We start from the raw sequence: 23034 nt of genomic DNA on the forward strand, positions 1-23034 counted from the left end.
CATTTTCGTTTCCGCCATTTTGAACTGCAGCGTAATCGGTACAGTAGTTTTAAATAGAATAAAGCCATTTTGTGTATGGTCTTTATAATTAAATCCATGATTATGATTACAACACATACAATCACGATATAGGATTTAAAACACACTGGCGGTGTTCTAATTATATTTGTATGACCTCTTTTACGGTTCAAAACATGCAGCTTTGAATTCTTCTGGCATAGAATGAACTAGTTTTGTTAATAATTCTATTCCACCATTGATTAAGGAAGATGCAGTGGTTTAACTTTTACTTTTTTTCCATCTTCCTCTGCAGGAGTAGCCCTTGGTCTAATAGATTTTCATTTAATTGAATACGAACCGGTACCTGATTGACAAAACGTTTCCAACTTTTCCTTTGTCACATAGCCCTATAACCTCACCTCAATTTTTCGAGACATTCAAACATTGTTCGCCCTCTCTTCGCTATTTTGGTCCACAAAAAGAATAATACGCATCTCTTATGCATTACTATCATAAAATACGTAAGTTCAGATCACAATATCCAATCTCCAACTCACAAGATATCATTTATTGTAAATCAAGAAAAATAATTATTGTTGACTGGACTCTGACTTTTGACCCCCACTGTATATTATTTCGATACCTGATATTCTCCATACAGTACATAATTGATAGTATACAAAACCCACATTTGGTGCAGTAATCAAATAATTGTGGTGGTATACAGTACTGATTATAAGTATATTGCTTTTCCATCGATTTACGCGTCGAAGCGTCCACATCATAGACATAATATGCAAATTCTGAATTCATAATTACAAATTCCAAGTACATCTAACAGTGAGAATGGACACCGCAAAAATTGGTCATAGACTTAGCCGCAATTCTCAATACTTAGACTTCAAACTTTATGAGAAAAAAGATTTATAAATATTCAAGAAAATATATCTATAGCACAAAAGATTTGAAGCTTCCACACAGTAAAAAAGAATCGTCTGAATTAATAATCTTGTGTATACTTAAAGCCCTTAATATGGCCATTTCACAGCTGTCAGATGTGTATGATGAGCTGTCAAAAGATTGCAGAATGCGTATTCAGAAGAAAAAACGAACCCTTTCGCGTTGGTTAAACAATCACGGTTGGAGCATGCAAATACTCTCTGCTGTGTCGCGTCCGGACCATGAAATTATACCTTTCTCAAACTGTCAAACAAACTCTGACTTCAGAGACCAGGTCATTGCTCGGAAATCCGGCAAAAATGCGACACATTATGCTGGTCATAACTATAGATTTGGCGCAGCTACAACAGCAGCTTCAGCTCAATTACCTTCGTGGCTAATTAAAACTCCTGGACATTGATCTTCCGACTGCTATGCACGCCACATCAAAATTCCACCCTGCACCCTGTCTGGGGTATCAGCCACCATGACAAATACGTTAACTAAGAACTTGTAGTTGCCGTAGGAAATTTTAGGGGGGGGAGTTCCTCATCAATGGCGAATACACATTTTGAATATTTGTGGGGATGAAGTCTCCTTTGAAAATTGAAATGTCCTCTGAAATTATAATTTAATAATGACACTATCGCGGCTAACGTAATTTGAGTAATTTCCTGTTTGATTTAAAGGGTAATGTTTAACCTAGTTCTTTATATTTTCACTGGCAGAATTCAAAACGTGACTCATTTATTTTGGGACAAACGTCTGGTTGCTTAGGTATTAGAGGGCATGGAAACTTTTCACTATCCTTGTATTCCTGGCTTAGTTTCTATTTATTTATAGGAAAACCATTCTCGACCAAACTCTACACAATTGTAAGTAGAATTCAATAATTTACGCAATTACGCTTTTGTTTGTTCAATCTCTAGTGTACAGTAACAAGTACATGAAACTTAATTAAATTTCTTTAGTAATATGCGTAAAGTTGACCAAGCACTCGCTTTATATTCAGCTAAATTCTCAACCAACTGGGGTACATGTGAAGAACTTCATATAAATTAAGTTTACGTAAACTAATCGAACACGTGACCGCATGGTTGTCATAGGGACGATAAGTGAGCGTGTGCGAGAACGGAGAGATGTGAAAGAGAAAGCGTTTATGTTTTGTCTTAAATTAAAATCAAAACCAAACAAAACTAGTGTTGAGTTTACAAAAATCATTACATGGCGCCCAACGTGCGGCTATAGTGGATCCCCCAGTGGAATAAATGGTGAGTTCAAACGAGTTTTTGCGAATTTAAAACGTATCGAGAACATGAGTACCGAGAATCGAACCGAGAATCGAACCGAGAATTGGGACAGATTACGTGCGACGAGACGAGGAAATAGAGCAGTCATAACGAGGTATTTGAATGAAGGTGTGGAGAAATTAAAAGATGGGGTAGTAGATAAGCAACGACTAAATATTCTTAACGGTCTTTTGAACGAAAAATTGCTTGTTGTGAAACAAATGGACGACAAAATATTCGAAATTTGTGACACGAAAGATATCGAACGCGAGATAGAGGAGTCAGAAGAAATATATTCACGTGTACTTGATGTAAGACAAGCTATATTGATGCAACAGGAGTCAATAACAGTGTCAGAAGCGGAAACAAATGAAGAGCATGTCAACAATCAAGAGAGTCCAACGGTAGAATCCAATGTCAATGAAGGAGAGAATGTACTAGAAACTGCTGCGAGCGTTGATCAACAAGCAGAGGACTCTGCTACAAGTGCTGAAGGTAGTAATGTCACAAACACACAAGTAAGTGCATCACAGAGCAAAACAAAGTTACCCAAGTTAGTTTTGGAGAAATTCAAGGGAGATCCGACAAAATGGTTCCCTTTTCGGGATTCGTTTAGAACTACCATACACGATAACCAAGCAATATCTGTTATCGATAAATTCAACTATCCCAACTCCCTATTAGAAGGCTCTGCAGCAAGATGTATAGAAGGGTTAGCATTAACTGAGTCAAACTATACAACTGCTGTGGATATATTAAAAAATCGATTTGGCAAAACCCAGCAGATCATTGCACGACACATGGATGAATTGTTACAGCTACCTGTTTGCACGAATGAGCGAGTTTCTTCACTTAGATATCTATATGACAAGTTAACAGTACATGTGAGAGGACTAGAATCAATTGGTGTTACAGCAGAACACTATGGGAGTTTACTTATCCCCATCATAATGAGCAAGCTACCGGCAGAAATTCGTCTTCAAACGGCAAGAAAAACAACAGATGAAGTGTGAAAAATAGAAGAAGTATTGCAAATCCTAAAAAAGGAGATCGAAGCAAGAGAAGTGTGCGACCGAAATCTTGTTCAAGCTAACAAACAACGAAATGATGGCAAATTTGGACATTCCAGTTCTGGTAATTCAAGTGCGAGATCCCTGTTTGCAGGCAATGTGAAAATCAAATGTGCCTTTTGTAAAAATAATCATTACTCTGCCTCTTGCAAAGAAATAACTGATGTGAATGCTCGAATGGAAATCTTGAAGAAGGAGAGACTATGCTTTAAATGTCTTAGAACAAATCATGTGGCACGAGAATGTCATCAACGTAGCTGTAGAAATTGCAACAAAGGACATCATCAATCCATTTGTCACAGTTTGCAAGGAATTTCTAATTGCAATGAACAAAATCAACAACAAAACAAGAATGTGGAAAACCAAACTATTAACACGGCCTCGATTAACGCAAAGAAAGGAACACCTACAATTCTTTTACAAACATCAAGATCCGTATAGCAACAAATGAGTCAAATTCTCGAAGAGTTCCGGTTAGAGTGCTTTTTGATAATGGAAGCCAACGATCTTACATTACCAGCAACCTGCGAGCAAAATTGAATCTAAAACCTTCTACTACTGAGACATTACATCTCAATATATTTGGAGAGACCAAATCGAAGAGCAAGAAATGCGACGTTTTCGAACTGAATTTATAGAAACTAAATTCAGGGGTAAATATTCCTATTAAAGCTCTAGAATTCCCAGTCATCTGTTCCGCGTTACCCTCAGCTGTTGATGTCAACTATCCTCATTTAATTGGCTTAGAATTGGCAGATAATTTGGCAGAAACAACAGATGCAATCGATGTGTTAATCGGATCGGATTATTATTGGCAAATTGTGCAAGGAGAAACGGTGAGAGGAACGGAGGGCCCGATCGCTATTAGCAGTCGATTGGGTTGGCTGTTATCAGGCCCCACCTTTGGATCAACTCGGCATTATCATGAGACTATGTCGAATCTTGTCGTTACACGACAAGATTTCAGTACATTTGCTGATAACACCGAAGATGAGCTTCTCAACACACTTAAATCATTCTGGTCAACAGAATCAATTGGAATCGAAGATCAACAAAATGCAGCAGAACCAATGCCAGAGCACTCCGAAAGGAGTATAAAGTTCAACGAATCGCGCTGCGAAGTGAATTTACCCTTGAATGGCAACGAAGCAAATTTGCCTACCAATTACCATTTATCGTTCAATTGTCTGAAGTCATTGCAACATCGTTTAGAGAAAGAACCGACACTAGCGAACGAGTACGACAAGATAATTCAAGAGCAATTAAACAAAAATGTAATAGAAAGAGTCCCCAACGAGGAAACAACTAGTCAGTCTGGAGTGCACTACCTACCACATCACCCAGTTATCCGTAAGGACCGAGAAACCACAAAGGTGCGAATTGTGTATAACGGGTCGGCCAAACAAGAGGACAGTGCATTATCATTAAATGATTGTTTGCACAAGGGACCAAACCTGATTCCAAAACTCTTGGATATTTTGGTCCGATTTCGATGGCATCAAGTAGCATTAACGGCAGATATTGAGAAAGCCTTTTTGATGATTGGCATTCCACAAGAGGATAGAAACCTACTTCGTTTTTTATGCTTAAAGGATCCGAACGATGCAAATACTGAAGTGGAACATTATCGATTTACCAGATTAGTATTTGGCTTGAAATCATCGCCAGCAGTTTTAGGAGCAGTATTCTCACACCATTTACAACAGCACAAAGAGAAACAACCTAAGGTGGTAGAATTGATTGAAGACAGTTTGTATGTCGACGATTTAGTGGCCTGAGAGGAAGATAAAGAGAATGCGTTTCACGTATACGATATCTCGAAGCAAGTCATGTCGATTGGTGGTTTCAACCTGAGAAAATGGCGAAGCAATTCAACACCCCCTTTAAAAAGCATCCAAGAATCAGAGACCAAATATGAAAGTTCGAGCACAAGTGAAACTCAGTTAGACACCGAAGTTTTACAAGAAGAAGATGTACCGTACGCGAAGTCTGTGACCGGCACGACAAATCAACAGCTTGACCAAAAGGCTACAAAGGTGTTGGGGGTTGACTGGAATTGTAAAACGGACACGTTACATAACTCAGTTGTCGAGGTCTTAGAGTATGCCAAGAATCTACCCTGTACCAAGAGATCCATTTTAAAAATCTCAGCGAAGTTATTCGATCCATTGGGACTACTCAGTCCGTACATCGTCAATTTAGAGATTTTGTTCCAGGAGCTTTGTATAGATTAGGTTGGTTGGGAAAACGAGTTAACCGATGGGGTTCGAGCAAAATGGGACACTCTACTATCTCAATTAGAATTACTTCAAGATTTACGGATACCACGATGCTATTTTTCGATAGACTTAAAGGTCTCGAAAGTTCAGCTGCATGCCTTTAGCGATGTCTCGGAAAAAGCGTATGCCGCGGTGGTGTACAGTCGCACAATCTACACTAACGGACAAATACATGTCGCCCTTGTTGCTTCGAAGACCAAGGTTTTGCCAATAAAAAAGCAAAGTATCCCTCGTCTCGAGCTTCTCGGAGCAGTCATTCTTGCCAGATTAAGCGACGTAGTAAACAAAGCTCTCCCGAAAATAGAAGATATAGTTTACTGGGTTGATTCTTCGACCGTATTGTATTGGATTCGGAATGAAAGATTGTGGAAAAAATATGTCAGTAATCGCCTGCAAGAAATTCGAACAACCACGATCAATGAATCATGGCGTCATTGTCCCGGAAAAGAAAATCCGGCGGATTTGCCATCCAGAGGAATTAGTGCACAAGAATTAAAACGAAGCAACGTGTGGTGGAACGGACCTTCCTTTCTTCATATTCCAGAGAATAAGTGGCCTGAGAATATCGTAGCCACAGAGTGTGAGCCAGAAGTTGCGCGCGAGTTACGCGATACGTCGACGGATGAAACTCATGTTTTAGCTTCTTCCTCAATCAAAGAATTCAACCAGGAAGCCCTTCACTTAAATGTACTTTTCTATATCAAGCGGTACGAATCGTTGATGAAGCTGCTCAAGATAACAGCGTATGTTATACGATTTATCCGCAACCTCAGGTCACATACGAACACTCGTTCCAAGAGCAGAGCGATTTTAAAAGCAATTTCAGCCGGGGAGATTACTGATGCCGAGATAAGGTAGATCAAAACAGTCCAAAGAGATAATTTCACAAACGAAATGTCACATTTACAAGACCCTCGAAAAGGTAAACCGGAAAGAGTTAAACAGTTCGGACTGTTTATCGACGAGAACGGTCTAATGAGATGTAAAGGACGAATCGGAAATTCTATTTTACCACTATCAAGTAAATCACCTATAATCTTACCTTATCAACACTGCGCGAAAGATTCTGGTTAATTAAAGGTCGCCAGGTAGTAAAGAGTATTCTACGTCAGTGTGTTGTATGCAAGAAAGTTGAAGGTCAGCCTTATACGACTGGATCTTCCCCGTATAAGAGATTCGGACGATCCACCATTCAGTCATACAGGCGTTGACTTCGCGGGACCCTTGTATGTCAAAGAAACTAACTCAGAAAATAAGACTTACATATGTCTATTCACGTGTGCATCTACAAGGGCAGTCCACCTCGAACTTACTCGAAGTTTAGACGTTGATGCATTTCTGTTAGCCTTTCGTAGATTTTCAAGTCGAAGAGGACTCCCGTCAAACCTAGTTTCAGATAACGCGAAAACGTTTAAAGCTGCCTTAAAAGAAGTTAAGAAAATCACGACGTCTCCAACCGTTCAAAGGTACCTTGCAAAAAATCTTGTGAGCTGGACGTTCATTGTAGAAAAAGCCTCCTGGTGGGGAGGATTTTGGGAGCGTCTGGTGAAGACCGTAAAACTCAGCCTCAGGAAAAGCCTGGGAAGAACAAGCCTGAATTTCGAAGAAATGAGAACCCTGCTAATTGAAGCGGTGGTGAATTCACGACCGTTAATGTACGTACATGACGATAGCGATGGCTTAAGTAATGCATTATCCCCATCTCTTTTATCTATGGAAGAAAGATATCCAACACACCAAATACAGAAAATTTTGACGTAGTAAGCACGTATATTTCTCTGACAAAAAGGGCGAAACACCACCGAAATCTGTTGGAACAGTTCACGAAAGTTTGGAGAAGAGAATATTTGCTTAATTTGAAAGAGAAACCAGAAGTTTGGACCCCTTATTAACATTGGAGATGTGGTTATTTTAAGAAGCGATATGACGAGCCATCGTTCAGGAGCTATTAGCTGGAGATGACGGAGAAGCTCGAGCTGCAGTGGTTCGTGTTGCGAATTCTGAGAAAAGGCCTCAATTATTGAGACGCAGCATCAATCATCTAATACCCCTTGAAGTGAGAAACACCGACGAGAAGAACGAAACCAAATCCGAAGAACTCGCAACTAAGGAACCGGTGACAAAGAGTCGTAGAAGAGCAGCGGTATAAGGCGAACGATTACGCCGTCTTCAGAAATAAACATAACTTGAAAACAGAAATGAACATAAGCTCATTAGGTAAATTCAAATTAACAATTTAAAGTTAACTTTATGTTTGATCGAGTATTTTATATCGAATCAAACGCGGGGAGTGTTAAGAACTTCATATAAATTAAGTTTAAGTAAACTAATCGAACACGTGACCGCATGGTTGTCATAGAGACGAGAAGTGAGCGTGTGCGAGAACGGAGAGATGTGAAAGAGAAAGCGTTTATGTTTTGTCTTAAATTAAAATCAAAAACCAAACAAAACCAGGGTTGGTAGATTTTATGAATAAATTAGCCAAATATATTGACATAACATTTGTTTTCTTTGTTTAAAACAAAGGAATCAAAGGGCCGCCAATAACAATGTTTGGCTTATTTATCCAGTAACTTACCAACCCTGAACAAAACTAGTGTTGAGTTTACGAAAATCATTACAGTATACAACCCGGTATAAAGTTATCTAAAAAATATAATCAAATTATAACTAAATATTATAAATCACGCAAGTATGTGTCGTTGTTATTCTTGCACAGAAAAAATACCGCAGATCAACTTACTGAAGCCAATGGTACGTTAATGAAAAAAGACAATTTTTTGGAGTTTTCTGATACTTCTTTGAAAGGTTTGTTGCAATGTTAAACTAAATTAAATGAAGTCGTGTCGAATCACCACAATAATGGTGACCATTCACTCGACGCACTTCGACGTTTTTTTTTATATTCCTGAGCATGCAATGCGTACGCATGCACCAATTCAAACCCCAAGATTTGAAACTTCACCCATTTTTTACTCACGGATACACCGTAGAAGCTAACGAGCTAACGCTCTCGCATTCTTTAGTGCGATTAACTCGACCAACCTGCTTTGCGCGCCTAGTATTAAAAACTTTTTTATCTGGTTAGTCTACTAGTCAACAATTAATCGGCCATTCACCTGCATCCGTGAGTCGTCTCATTGAAACCTTTGATTTTTAATTTTATAAGCAAGCTTAGGTCAGCGTGGCTTAATTGAAAATAATTGCTTCGTTCGAAATGACGATGGATTCTGCATTAAGTATATTAATTTTCTTGCTAATTTGCCATTTTTGCCTCATCTCTAAGCAAATCTTTCCACATTAATTGTGGACCGACAGTTGAACAATTATGTAATATGTAGAAATATTGGGTTCTTAAATCTCGTTGAGGTAAACTATCAAAGACGCATAATTGTGCAAACATTTATCCTATTTAGATGGAAGCAAGCCAAGCCTTGTTGAAAAAAACTTTAGCCTCAGCGATGAAGTTACTACCGTAAAACATCGCGAGAAAATTATGTTGCTGAAAGCTAAGAATTGCAATGAATTACGAGAGGTAATTATTATTCCTAAAAATCAACGGGGGTTTCGTCATAAGCGAACTATTTCATGTCATTCTTAAAACGAAAGAGCGTTCTTACCAAACGATTGTGCGCCCGCTGAATAGGATAGGGCTGAGCTAGGGCTCCCCAGACAGAGTCTATATGTGTATGTAGATGAGTTTTCCACATCAGACAATATTTCACAGCATTGCCAACGATGCAGACCATCTTCGAACTTTATCTTTTCGAGGCTTACCCACCCTATATAAAAGCCGGCACAACTGGGGGTAGAGCATATACAAATGCTATTCCCGACTGTTTTTTTTCGTTCCTATATGATATGTAAACATGGTATATAAGTTATTAAACACCGCCCCCCCCCAAAAAAAAAAAAAATTAGTCGGTCTAGTTACGGGCCCTGCTTGCTATGAAGAGCAGACCTTAACTCTCTTTCGAACGAATCTAATAAAACAGGGCATGATATGCAATACTTTGACCTTCAGCGAAATACAACTGATAATGTTGTTCTGTACAGCTGATACTCATGTTCAATTAAAGTAATGTAAGCAAATTAGTTCCAGCAGGTACCAATGAGCTTTAAGTCGCCAGAAAATCAGACTTTAAAGATGAAACGAGAAAATAAGCAATGTTTTAACCTTCCGCTAGCTTACGCCTGCACCAAATTGTCTGAAACGTTAATATCTTATAAAACATATTCTATAGCAAAGGCCAGTCAGGTTTTCACTTATCCATTTTTGTGCGGAAGCCGTTTTTTAATTGACTGCTAAGAACGCTTTTTTAACTTTTTGTACAGGAGGTGTTCATTCGGGTTTTTTCCTAATCTTATATACAATTTGTCTTCTCTTGAAATAGACAAAAATACCTCTGAAATCTTTCTCGACGGACGAAGCACTAAAGATTGCAGACGGATCGCCGGGCACGCGCGTTTATGTTGGTCTGATGGAAAACGGGCGGGAAATTGCCGTTAAAAGAATTTTAAAAGAAACAACTGATCGCTTAGCCCAAACCGAATTGGAGATCTTCCGTCTAACTAGGGATATTAGATCCCCATACATTGTAAACTACTGGAACTTTGACTGCGATGAGTTTTTCATGTACCTGGTGATCGACCTGTGTGAGGAAAATTTGAATGACTATGTTGCTAAGACTTGTTCTCTTGAGTACTTACAGAAACATGGTGTCCGAATGATAGAGGAAATATTACTCGGGCTGCAAGTTCTTCACGACAGAGGAATCCTGCATAGAGATCTTAAGCCATCAAATATTCTTGTTAGCGTTGATGGCCGTATGCAGTTGTCAGATTTTGGGATCAGTCGTGTGCTTAATGATGACGAATCAACATTTCTAACCGCACCGAAAGGAACCGTTGGTTGGATTCCACCTGAAGTAATTGAGCAAATAGATAAAGAAGATAGCAAGGGACCCTATAAAAGAAAATCTGATGTGCACGTTGCCGGAATGATTGCATTCTTTATTTTGACCAAAGGTGAACACCCGTTTGGCCTTCGACTAGAACGTATGGTAAATATTTCGAAAGGAGAACCTATTTTCTTGAATAAAGTTACGGCACCAACTGCTCAGAAGTTTATTTCCCAGCTGATAAGTCATAATATTGATCACAGGCCGTATGTTAAGGATGCCTTGAAACATTGTTTTTTTAAAGAGCAAAGTCAATTAATTGTGCATGATAATTGAATAATTTATAGGGAATAAGTAGAATTTAGAGAGCTAGATGTATGCTGAAGTAATTCATATACCAGGAGAGAAGTAAATCATATGAGAGGAGAAAATTACGTTGATGCTCTAAACTCTCTTGGTATTCCATCCATAAAAGTCCACCACGAATATGGACAGAGTAGCGATAATTACGATGGCTTAGATACCTGGTTGCTGTGAACTCATTAACTTCAAGCAATAGAATTCATAAATTACTACCAGGTATATTGGTCAGACGTCACATGTGTTGATCTTTCATCGGATGTGTTCAGAGAACGAGCTCAGCTATGTCTACTAAAAAAAGTTTAACTATAGAAGCAATTATAGAACTATGGCTGCATCGATTCTTACCAAGTATAAGGAATTTCTGAAATAAGATCTAACGTAAACGTTTTAACAAATAAATGTAAGGATATTGAAACCACACAACAGTATTTGTCAAATGAATTTGATAATTTTAAAAAAATACTGCGTGATAACAAGCGGCTAACTGCAGATCCCTCGAAGAAGATAAACAATTTTGAAAGAGGGAGAGGTTTATTAATAATCTATCTTTAGATTAAAAAATACAATGGATTCAGGGCCGTAACTAGAACGATAATTGGGGGGGGGGGTGTTTATTCATATATTCAGTTCTGCCCGACGGATTTCTTTTGTAAGTGAAATAACTCACAATGGAAATCCGTCGGCAGAACTGAATATATGAATAAACACCCCCCCCCGCCATATATCGTTCTAGTTACGGCCCTGAATGGATTTACATTTAAAGTATTCACAAATTGTACAGTATTTTTACATCGATAAACAGTGAATGAACATCCTCTAGGGATAAATGATCTTTTATGCCTATTAGTCTTCGATATTATTTTGTTAAAACTAGATTTGCTTCAAAGATTGTAATTATGAGTTTTTAAACTAGGTAAAAATACTCTGCATGGTGGTTGCAATCTGATTGGATTTTTTCGAGTTCTTTCTTAGTTGCTTCGGTTCTTCTTTCTCTTAGCGTGGGGAGGTAGTTCGATAGGCCAATAATCTTCATACTTCTGGTCATACTTCGGTAGGCCAATAATCTTCATACTTCTGGTCTGTATTTGTTCAATTTCATTTTCTAAGTAATGGGAGGCCACCCTATACTGTGGATGCGTATTCCAGTATAGGCCTTATTTTTGAAATATATGTAGCGAGCCCAATTTCTACTGGGAGATTGGATCTGTGACATACTCGTAGATGGAAAAGCTTTTCACGGGCCTTACGGCAAATATTATGAACATTAATGTTCCATTTGAGATCATTTTGTTGCCATACCCCAGAAGATTAAACGATTGGACTCTTTCAATTGTTTCCATTCCACAACGAATATTAGGTGGTTCAGGGATCTTATTTGAAAAGCATATCCAGATATCTTTAGTTTTCTTTGGATTTAGCTCCATTTTGTTGTTGTTCGCCCATTTTGTTATTTTATCAATCACTTCCTGCATATTGCCTGATTCGAGTTGAAAGTTACACATTCACATTGCGTGCAGTCGTTGGCATACTCATTCGTATACTGAGGAATATATGTCCAGGTACAGCATCTTCTAGGTCGTTTATAATCACATTGAACAGAACAGGTGAGATCACTGATCACTGTGGCACCCCCGCAGGGCATGGTAAGGATTGATAGGATATTTTGCATTTTGACCTGTTGTGTCATTTGTGACAGAAAACTCTTGATCCAAATCCGGAAACTCTTGTTGATGTTGTGTTTTGCAAGTTTTATTAGTAATATCTTATGCCGTCAACCATATCGAAAGCTTTCTTCAAAACGATGAATAGTGTATGTACACCTTTCTGTTCGCTTGTTTTATTGTTTCCAGTTGCATTGAACCCATTTTGAGTGATGTTAATAAGAGCTGAGACTGCAGAGCGATTAGCTCTGAAAGCATGTTTGCTGTTATTTAATTAGAGATCGTTTGTATCCATAGTTTTAGTTGCAGTCTCTCGAGAACCTTGCCCAGGTGTGGTAAGACAGAAGATATCTGTCGAAAATCGTTTTATATTTCCCCGGGCAGATTGACTTTAGGTACAGGACTTATGAAGGCATGTTTGTACGCTTTGGGATTTTCGCATTGTATCATTCTATCTCTGAATTTATCGTGAACCGCCACTACCAATGATTCAGGGATTCCGTCTAATCCGGTTGCTGTCTTAAGGCGCTGTTACACGGTGCAATTTTTCCAGCAACTTGCAATGCAATTCTTCTTTTGAGAGATGTAAATTTGGCAACTACCAAACTTTCGTCTTTATTACACTCCATGACGTTTCTCACTCACATTTTGAAGGCTCTTCACTAATTTACATCTCTTAAAAGTAGAATTCCGTTGCAAAGTGCAAGCGCGCCGTGTAACATGGCCTTATTTAAATGTGTGTGAGCACTTTTGACTTGGCCGATACTTGGTATTGGTGGGTTTTGGTCTTTCAAAAAATTTTCCACATCTCGGACATCGCAGCTAGACGTAGAGTTAAGGTCTTTCCAAAGAGCTGTAAAGGCTTCGTGTAACTTCTCCGACAGTTCTTGAAGTTTTTCCACATCGAGAGCTGATGAGGTTGGTTGAAAGAATGGAGAAGGCAGAAGAATCTAACTATGCTCTCAACGTTGCACTGGACAATCTGGAACAAGATGGACGCAAAGACTTTACTTAAATATCTGGAATTCCGACGTTACCTATCGATAATGCAAAGCAATTAACAGTTGAACTTCGAAATTTAATGGGTGTTGAGATCACTGAAGATGATACTGATTTAAACAGCCCATCGACTATCCTCGACAAGAAAGTAAAAGAGAGATTCACTGCCAAATTTGTGCATCGCGACAAGAAAGACGAGCTCTTATTCTGAAAAGAAATCGAACGACCTGCTATCCATGGCTAATGAGTTTGGCAAAAGCAATCACAGAGCAGGAAGGTATATTCGAAAGTGAGTCTCTTACTCCTTATAGAAAAAAATATTTGGCCATATGAACAAGTTTAAAAGGTATAATCAATGAAAATATACGTGGACAGTCAATGGGAACATTTAATACATAAAATATGAGCCATGTGTTATTATGCCAGACAAAACACTTCATAAATCGTTCTATAACCTATAACGTGATGCAATATCTGCCATTTTATGATCCTAATGAATAATGAATTCAATTCTTTGAACGGTATTTGGATGAGGAATTTAGATCTGGTAACAGATTTCTTTGATATATTACCGAATCCTAATAAATTTGACTATTACTTTTGTGTGAGGACGTTGGAACTGTTTTGAGTTGACGCTGGAACTCTTTTGTAAGGACGCTGGAACTCTTTTGTGTGGACGCTGGAAATATTTCGTGTAGACGCTGGACTCTTGTGTGGACCTTTGTGTGGACTTTGGAACGCTTTTGTGTTCTTGCTGGAATTCTTTTGTGAGTGCGTTGGAACTCTTTCGTGTTGACGCTGGAACTCTTTCGTGTTGACGCTGGAACTCTTTCGTGTTGACGCTGGAACTCTTTTGTGTTGACGCTGGAACTCTTTCGTGTTGACGCTGGAACTCTTTCGTGTAACTGTTCACATTGGAACTCTTTTGTGAGGATTCTGAAACCCTTTTGTGTTGATCCTCGAACTCTTTTGTGTACACGCTGGAACTCTTTTGTGATGACGCTGAAAGTCTTTTGCGATGACGCTGAAGCTCTTTTCTGATGACGCTGGAACTCTTTTTTGTTGACGCTGGAACTCTTTTTTGTTGACGCTAGAACTCTTTTGTGATGACGCTGGAACTCTTTTTTGTTGACGCTAGAACTCTTTTGTGATGACGCTGGAACTCCTTTTTGTTGACGCTGGAACTCTTTTGTGATGACGCTGGAACTCTTTTTTGTTGACGCTGGAACTCTTTTTTGTTGACGCTAGAACTCTTTTCTGATGACGCTAGAACTCTTTTGTGATGACGCTGGAACTCATTTTTTGTTGACGCTGGAACTCTTTTGTGATGACGCTGGAACTCTTTTGTGATGACGCTGGAACTCTTTTGTGATGACGCTGGAACTCTTTTGTGTGGACGCTGGAACTCTTTTGTGATGTCGCTGGAACTCTTTTGTGATGACGCTGGAACTCTTTTTTGTTGACGCTGGAACTCTTTTTTGTTGACGCTGGAACTCTTTTGTGATGACGCTGGAACTCTTTTGTGATGACGCTGGAACTCTTTTGTGTTGACGATGCAACTCTTTTGTGTTGACGCTGGAACTCTTTTTTGTTGACGCTGGAACTCTTTTGTGATGACGCTGGAACTCTTTTCTGATGACGCTGGAACTCTTTTGTGATGACGCTGGAACTCTTTTGTGTGGACGCTGGAACTCTTTTGTGTGGACGCTGGAACTCTTTTGTGTGGACGTTGGAACTCTTTTGTGATGACGCTGAAAGTCTTTTGCGATGACGCTGGAACTCTTTTCTGAAGACGCTGGAACTCATTTGTACGAAAATAGATATCTCATTTATTGACAACTCAACCATTGATGACACATGCCTAAATGGAAGCAAACTTCATCTAAATGCGAAAGGAGATCTAGATCATCTTCATGAGAAACTTCATCTAAATCACTTCCTGCATATTGCTATTCGAGTTGAAAGTTACACATTCACATTGCGTGCAATCGTTGGCATACTCATTTGTATACTGAGGGAAATATGTCCAGGTACAGCATCTTCTAGGTCGTTTATAATAACATTGAACAGAACAGGCGAGATCACTGATCACTGTGGCACCCCCGCATGACATGGTAAGGATTGATAGGATATTTTGCATTTTGACCTGTTGTGTCATTTGTGACAGAAAACTCTTGATCCAAAGTGCCGGAAACTCTTGTTAATATTGTGTTTTGCAAGTTTTATTAGTAATATCTTATGCCGTCAACCATATCGAAAGCTTTCTTCAAAACGATGAATAGTGTATGTACACCTTTCTGTTCGCTTGTTTTATTGTTTCCAGTTGCATTGAACCCATTTTGAGTGATGTTAATAAGAGCTGAGACTGCAGAGCGATTAGCTCTGAAAGCATGTTTGCTGTTATTTAATTAGAGATCGTTTGTATGTATAGTTTTAGTTGCAGTCTCTCGAGAACCTTGCCCAGGTGTGGTAGGACAGAAGATATCTGTCGAAAATCGTTTTATATTTCCCCGGGCGGATTGACTTTAGGGCTAGGATTCATGAAGGCATGTTTGTACGCTTTGGGATTTCCGTATTCTATCATGCTACAATCCTGGCCAAGACCATTGACTACACTCAAAATGATTTGTAGTTTTTTTATGCAAAACATCAACATTTCTGTCTCGATTTCTCCCCTCGCCCCCCTAACCAATGTTGAATCTATGCCAAATGCTTGAATGAGTTCTGACACATCACCCAACATTGATTTTTGGGGGAAAGAGGGAGAATTTTGAAATATATTCCGTGACTACTGACTGTAGTGTCAATTAAAACAGAGTGCCGTCAATGTTTTGACCAGGATTGTAGCTCTGAATATATCGTGAACCGCCACAGCCAATTATTCAGGGATTCCGTCTGATCCGGTTGCTGTCTTAAGGCCCTGTTACAAGGTGCAACTTTTCCTGCAACTTGCAATGCAATTCTTCATTTGAGAGATGTAAATTTGGCAACTACGTACCAAACTTTCGTCTTTATTAAACTCCATGGCGTTTCTTACACTTACATTTTTGAAGGCTCTTCACTCATTTACATCTCTTAAAAGTAGAATTCCGTTGCAAGGTGCAAGTGCACCGTGTAACATGGCTTTTAGTATTTAAATGTGTGAGAGCACTTTTGACTTGGCCGATACTTGGTATTGGTGAGTTTTGGTCTTTCAAAAAATTTTCCACATCTCGGACATCGCAGCTAGACGTAGAGTTACAGGTCTCTCCAAGGAGCTGTAAAGGCTTCCTGTAGTTTCTCCGACAGTTCTTGAAGTTTTTCCACAGCAAGAGCAGATAAGGTTGGTTGAAAGAATGGAGAATGCAGAAGAATCTAACTATGCTCTCAATATTGCACTCGACAATCTGGAAAAATATGGACGACGAGACTTTATTTAGGTTGAACTTGGAAATTTAATGGCCGGGTGTTGAGATCACTCAAGATGACATTTATTTTAAACGCCCATCGACTATCCTCGACAAGAAAGTAAACGAGAGATTTAATGTCAAATTTATGAATCGCGACAAGAAAGACGAGCTCTACCAGAAAAGAAGCAAGCTTGCTGGAAAGAAATCGAAGGACCTACCAGTCCTGCCTAGCAGGAAGGTATATTCAAAAGTGAGTTTCTTATTCCTCATAGAAAAAAATATTTGGCCTCGTGAACGAGTCTAAAAGGAATAATTAATAAAAATATCCGTGAACAGTCAATAGTAAAATATTACTGCGTCAATCTGAACATTCGCAAATTTTTGGATTCACCAAACGCTGGGACTCTTTCGTAAGGACTCTAGAACTCTTTTGTGTGGACGCTGGAATTATTTTGCGTTGACGCAGGAACTCTTTTGTAACAACGCTCAAACTCCTTTGTGTGAACTCTGAAACTCTTTTGTGTTAACGCTGGAACTCTTCTTTTGTGAGGACGCTGGAACCTTTTGTGTGGACGCTTAAACTCCTTTGTGTGGACTCTGAAACTCTTTAGTGTGCACGCTGGAACTCTTTTGTGTGGACGTTGGAAATCTTTTGTGTGCACGCTGGAACTCTTTTGTGTGGACGCTGGAACTCTTTTGTGTTGATCCTGGAACTCTTTTGTGTTGGCGCTGGAACTCTTTTGTGTTGGCGCTGGAACTCTTTTGTGTTAACGCTGGAACTCTTTTGTGATAACGCTGGGACTCTTTTCTGATGACGCTGGAACTCTTTTGTGCTGACGCTGGAACTCTTTTGTGTGGACGCTGGAACTCTTTTGTGATGACGCTGGAACTCTTTTGTGAGGACGCTGGAACTCTTCTTTTGTGATGACGCTGGAACTCTTTTGTGATGACGCTGGAACTCTTTGTGTGGACGCTGGAACTCTTTCGTGTTGACGCTGGATCTCTTTCGTGTTGACGCTGGAACTCTTTTGTGTGGACGCTGGAACTCTTTCGTGTTGACGTTGGAACTCTTTTGTGTGGACGCTGGAACGCTATTGTGTGGACGCTGAAACTCTTTTGTGTGGACGTTGGAATCTTTTGTGTGGACTCTGAAACTCCCTTTTGTGGACGCTGGAACTCTTTTGTGTGGTCGCTGGAACTCTTTTGTTTGGACGCTCAAACTCCTTTGTGTGGACTCTGAAACTCTTTTGTGAGGACACTGGAACTCTTTCGTGTTGACGCCCTGTTTTCGCAAGCTGTTGTGCAGGCGTGTCAGAAATTCCCGACTTCAATTTCAATTGTTTGTTCTTTCTTTCGCTGTCTTCCTCTGCCAACTGACGACACTCGAAAGCAAATTTTGAGGCTGGAAATAAGATGAATTGTATTATTAATGAGCAGCGCGGTTTTTATCGAAAATTTATTTTTGGTCTTGGAGTTTTGGGTATATTGCAACCAGTAAAAAATTATAAGTAAACTTACCGATTTGACGAGTTACGCCTCTTCGAGTGAGGTCGTCTGTGTGAACTGTGATAAGTTATCGCTACTGTTGTCTTCAACATCGTTGTTGTTTTCAAATATCACTTTAGAAAGTTGAACTTCCTCTTCGCTCTTCTTTCTCGGTGTCTTTTTCGTATAGGCACAATCTTTATGAAGAAAAAGAAAAGAAAATTAATTATATTGCATGCTGGCAATTGTACTTTGGCGTTTATATATTTCTTTCATGTTCAAAAGCAGTTAGAAACATGCCCGCTTTAGAAATATGCAGATGAGAAAACAAAATAACATTCGCAGGCAGAAGCGAAATTTGATGCGTAATCTCAAAATCACTAACCTTTTATTTGGTTGTTGTCGCCGAACAAATCGTGGTATATTTTTTCCTCTTCAGACATCTCTCGTGCTCCGCCGGCAGACTCAGATCTCTCTGGAATAACAAAAATAACAAAAACAAACAAGTTAGCGCGATGAAATCAGGGGTTATCTGCAAAAAATACGAATAAAACAGTCGATACGTGCATGGATTTAACTGCATATCTTCTTGCTATCGTTAACTGATTTTCACTCGCTCACGTTAAGCCGTCGCCGTCTCGAATTTTTTCGATTTGCAACAATTTACGTTTGCCAACTTTCGACCTGCGTCGGAAGGGTTTGGATAATGAGGAAAGAGAAAACATACTTTTCAATTAACCGCCTTTTATCGCTCTGTGAAATAATATTTCGCGCGCAAAATTTTTGCAAACCTATCCGCACGAAACGATCATTTAATTGACAACAATTGAATGAATTTTACGTCATTTAATTGAACCACCCAGCGCGTGCGTTTTCGATGAAAATGATTTTGTCGTGAATCAAGCTAAAAACTGGTATGTGATGATCACTGAACGGCAACAAACCCAGGGGCGTAGAAAGCATCCAGTGTTTGGGGGTACCGGCTTTCAGGGACACTTTTGTTTAATTAAAAGGGAAAATAAAAAATGTAAGCTGGGGACGGTTTAATTGCGAAAGCTGCAAGGACATCACTAGTGTGGTTTATATTTTATGTTCTGCAAAAAGATTTAGGGATGTGCAAGTGGACATACAGTATTGTCCAAAATTAACCGCGGTTAACCTTGGTCAAACTTCGGTCTGATCGCGGTTAAAACGAGGTTAGACCGACTGCCCAATGTGGAACCGCGGTGAAGCGAAAATTAAACGTCATCCTTACTCGGTCTGACAGACCTTTGGTAATATTTTTTTTCGGCAATTTCGTTATTGTGTTGTTCTCAGCTGCTCATAACATTTCGTTCGAAAGTGAAAGGCCACTGCGAAAGTATTTGTGTTTTTTTTTGTTTTTTTAGGAAACAAAGTGGGTGGCTTCTATTTTAAATTAGTATACACCTGACTATTGTCTATTACAAATTCTACATTCTGATTGGCTACTCAACCATTGTCTATTCGTGATGGTGAACGTTTGGGAAAAATTCCCTCACGCGACCGTATAAAATTGAATGAATTAATTTTTTTTGGTGTAATTGCGGTGTATCAATTATTTTCTCGAAATTGATATATCTAGGTACAGGGTGTATTCTAAAACAATCAGACAACTCCGGCTCGTCTAATTGTTAAATAGTATTTACAGCCACATTAGCGTCTCCAAAAAGGCAATTTACATCACCCAAAGGGCACTTGCCACATGTGTCCACCCCATGTGTGAAGTTCGGAAAACTAAGGAGTTTTGGTAGACACGCAAAGGAATACTTGAACTGTTTCGCTGCAAGTCATGTGATTTGGACTTAGACTTTTGGTGGGGATTTCCCTCATGTTTGACGCAGTGAACCAAATAAATCGTTCAAAATCGTACAAGTACAAAATATATCGATATATTTGTTCTCTTAGAATAGGCTTTTAAATCGATTTCTGATCTTCGATATGAATGCTCTAAAACAGTGGATGCTACAGTTAAACTGTTCTCAAAAGTTGGGTTTATTACACATCCAGACAAATCTGTCTTGGTACCAACCCAGCGGCTGGTATTTCTTGGGTTCATATTGGACTCATTGCTTATGATTGTGCGTTTAACACCTGAAAAGGCTATAAAAGTAAAAAACATGTGTTCAAAATTATTTTCGGCTACATTTCCTTCACTTCAGGCAATTGCTGAAGTAATCGGATTACTAGTGTCCAGTTTTCCCGGTGTTGCTAATGGTCCTTTGTATTACCGCGCGCTTGAGACAGCTAAAAGCGCAGGACTGCGTGTGTCCAAAGCGAATTACAGCAGTAAAATTTCACTTCCACCCGACGCTAAATGCGAATTACAGTGGTGGATTGACCACGTTGAGACGGCAACCAACCCTGTGCATCGTGATCCTCCTAACACATTTGTACAATCTGACGCCTCGCTAATCGGCTGGGGTGCTGTGTACAATAACGTCACCACAGGGGGACGATGGACAGCTGCAGAAAGCCAGTTTCATATCAATGTACTGGAACTGCAGGCTGCACTGTTCGCTTTACAGTCTCTGTGTTCCGATGAATCAATGAACCAATGATTGGTGCACCTGATATAGACTTGTTTGCTTCGCGCCTGAATGCACAATTGAGCGCATATGTTGAATGGCAACCTGATCCACATGCAAAATTTATTGACGCTTTTTCGATAGACTGGCATAAATTTAAATTACTTTATGCGTTCCCACCGTTTAGCATGATAAGCCATTGCCTCCAGAAATTGGACACGACAGCGACAACAGGGATATTTATACTACCCCTTTGGCCAACCCAACCCTGGTTCACCAGGGCGTTACAAATGTTGGTAGCGATTCCACTTCTTTTGCCTCAACGAGCGAACCTTCTACGTCTACCGAGAAGCCCGAACAACCACCCTCTAGCCAAGAAAATGAGATTGATGGCCTTAAAATTGTCGAACAATCATATCGCGCAAGAGGACTTTCGCAAGGCGCTATCTCCATCATGCTCAGATCTTGGCGAGATGGAAGCAAAAAACAGTACAACTCGTACCTCAAGCGATGGGGACAGTTTTGTTGTAAAAGGAAAATTGATCCGATTCGCGCACCTGTAGAGAGCGCGTTAGAATTTCTCACTACTCTGTTCGACAGTGGCCTCGGCTATAGCGCAATTAACACCGCCCGATCCGCTATTTCATCTATCCTTATCTCAACAGGAACCGCGTTTGGCTCTCATCCACTGGCTGTTCGGTTTCTGCGAGGCGTATACAACATGCGACCAAGTGTACCGCGATATACTGAAATTTGGGATGTCAAACTTGTACTTCAAAAACTTAAGGGAATGTCACCGGTTCCCGATTTGACATTAAAGGAGTTAACCTACAAACTTGTGATGTTGGTTGCCTTAGTGTCCGCGCAAAGGGGACAAACTATTCATTTGCTAAATACTAAAAATATGACCAAAACTGAATCATGCTTCTCTTTTACAATTACCGAACTGGTTAAAACAAGCAAACCTGGCGACAAAGCAACAGTTATTACATTAATGGCTTTTGCCCCAGATACTCGGTTATGTGTCTATCGTTGTTTGGACGAATATCTCCGGCGCACGGAAAACCTCAGATCCGATGATGGGCAACTTTTTATCAGCTTCAATAAACCTCATAAGAAAGTTAGCCGGGAGACAATACAACGATGGATTAAAAACGTTATGGTTCTGGCCGGAATAAACGTTAACATTTTCAAACCGCATAGCACAAGAGCGGCCTCAACGTCTGCAGCATCGCAAGCTGAACAACCAATCAATGAAATCTTGAAGGTAGCAGGTTGGAAATCTGACTGTACATTTGCTAAGTATTACAAAAAGACTATTATTCAATCAAATTCAGAATATGCTAACAAGGTTCTATCAACCTAATTTATATGTATTGTTCACTGAAGATTATATTACAAACGTTTGTTCTTTCGAGAGCTTTGTGACAATTGACACTGTGTGCCTGCAACACTTTAAAATCTCACGTGATCGCTAAGCGCAGCGGGTGATGAGGTAGAATTTGAAAATTAAACGAGACTTACCTGTAAGTCGAAGTTTGATTGTGATTCTGCCGAATCACCCAGAGCGCTTAGGGATTACGTGCCCTCCACTAAGGGGTATTTCCCACCCAAATTCTGGTGGGTTGCCTGGCACACAGTTCCTGCGTTAAAGACTGACTAAGTTGCGTGATCGCTGTGCTTCTCGTCGTCCAAACAACGATAGACACATAACCGAGTATCTGGGGCAAAAGCCATTAATGTAATAACTGTTGCTTTGTCGCCAGGTTTGCTTGTTTTAACCAGTTCGGTAATTGTAAAAGAGAAGCATGATTCAGTTTTGGTCATATTTTTAGTATTTAGCAAATGAATAGTTTGTCCCCTTTGCGCGGACACTAAGGCAACCAACATCACAAGTTTGTAGGTTAACTCCTTTAATGTCAAATCGGGAACCGGTGACATTCCCTTAAGTTTTTGAAGTACAAGTTTGACATCCCAAATTTCAGTATATCGCGGTACACTTGGTCGCATGTTGTATACGCCTCGCAGAAACCGAACAGCCAGTGGATGAGAGCCAAACGCGGTTCCTGTTGAGATAAGGATAGATGAAATAGCGGATCGGGCGGTGTTAATT

At 39.7% G+C, this 23034-nt stretch overlaps 2 protein-coding genes across 2 annotated transcripts; both read left to right on the top strand.

Moving 5' to 3' along the window:
• Window positions 1-1595: 1595 nt before the first annotated feature.
• Window positions 1596-11399, top strand: LOC114526193 (serine/threonine-protein kinase/endoribonuclease IRE1-like). Its single transcript, XM_028547711.1, has 4 exons — window positions 1596-1814; window positions 8297-8385; window positions 8994-9112; window positions 9972-11399. Exons 2-4 carry the CDS (start codon window positions 8340-8342, stop codon window positions 10812-10814), a joined length of 1008 nt encoding a protein of 335 aa, XP_028403512.1. The 5' UTR covers window positions 1596-1814; window positions 8297-8339; the 3' UTR covers window positions 10815-11399.
• On the top strand, window positions 4231-5076 carry LOC114526117. The gene has a single exon (XM_028547618.1). The coding sequence runs from the start codon at window positions 4231-4233 to the stop codon at window positions 5074-5076; it is 846 nt and encodes a 281-aa protein (XP_028403419.1).
• Window positions 11400-23034: the final 11635 nt, after the last annotated feature.

This window comes from Dendronephthya gigantea, unplaced genomic scaffold (assembly GCF_004324835.1).
Source record: "Dendronephthya gigantea isolate DGI-Jeju-01 unplaced genomic scaffold, DenGig_1.0 000037F, whole genome shotgun sequence".
NCBI classification, from domain to species: Eukaryota; Metazoa; Cnidaria; class Anthozoa; order Malacalcyonacea; family Nephtheidae; genus Dendronephthya; species Dendronephthya gigantea.

What these genes read in the sequence shown, in the direction of transcription:
- LOC114526117 (XM_028547618.1), top strand. Translation starts at nt 4,231, where the DNA reads ATGTCGAATCTTGTCGTTACACGACAAGATTTCAGTACATTTGCTGAT.
- LOC114526193 (XM_028547711.1), top strand. Translation starts at nt 8,340, where the DNA reads ATGAAAAAAGACAATTTTTTGGAGTTTTCTGATACTTCTTTGAAAG. An exon ending in TTCTGATACTTCTTTGAAAG is followed by an intron (nt 8,386 to 8,993) that starts GTTTGTTGCAAT and finishes TATCCTATTTAG; the next exon opens with ATGGAAGCAAGCCAAGCCTT. An exon ending in ATTGCAATGAATTACGAGAG is followed by an intron (nt 9,113 to 9,971) that starts GTAATTATTATT and finishes CTCTTGAAATAG; the next exon opens with ACAAAAATACCTCTGAAATC.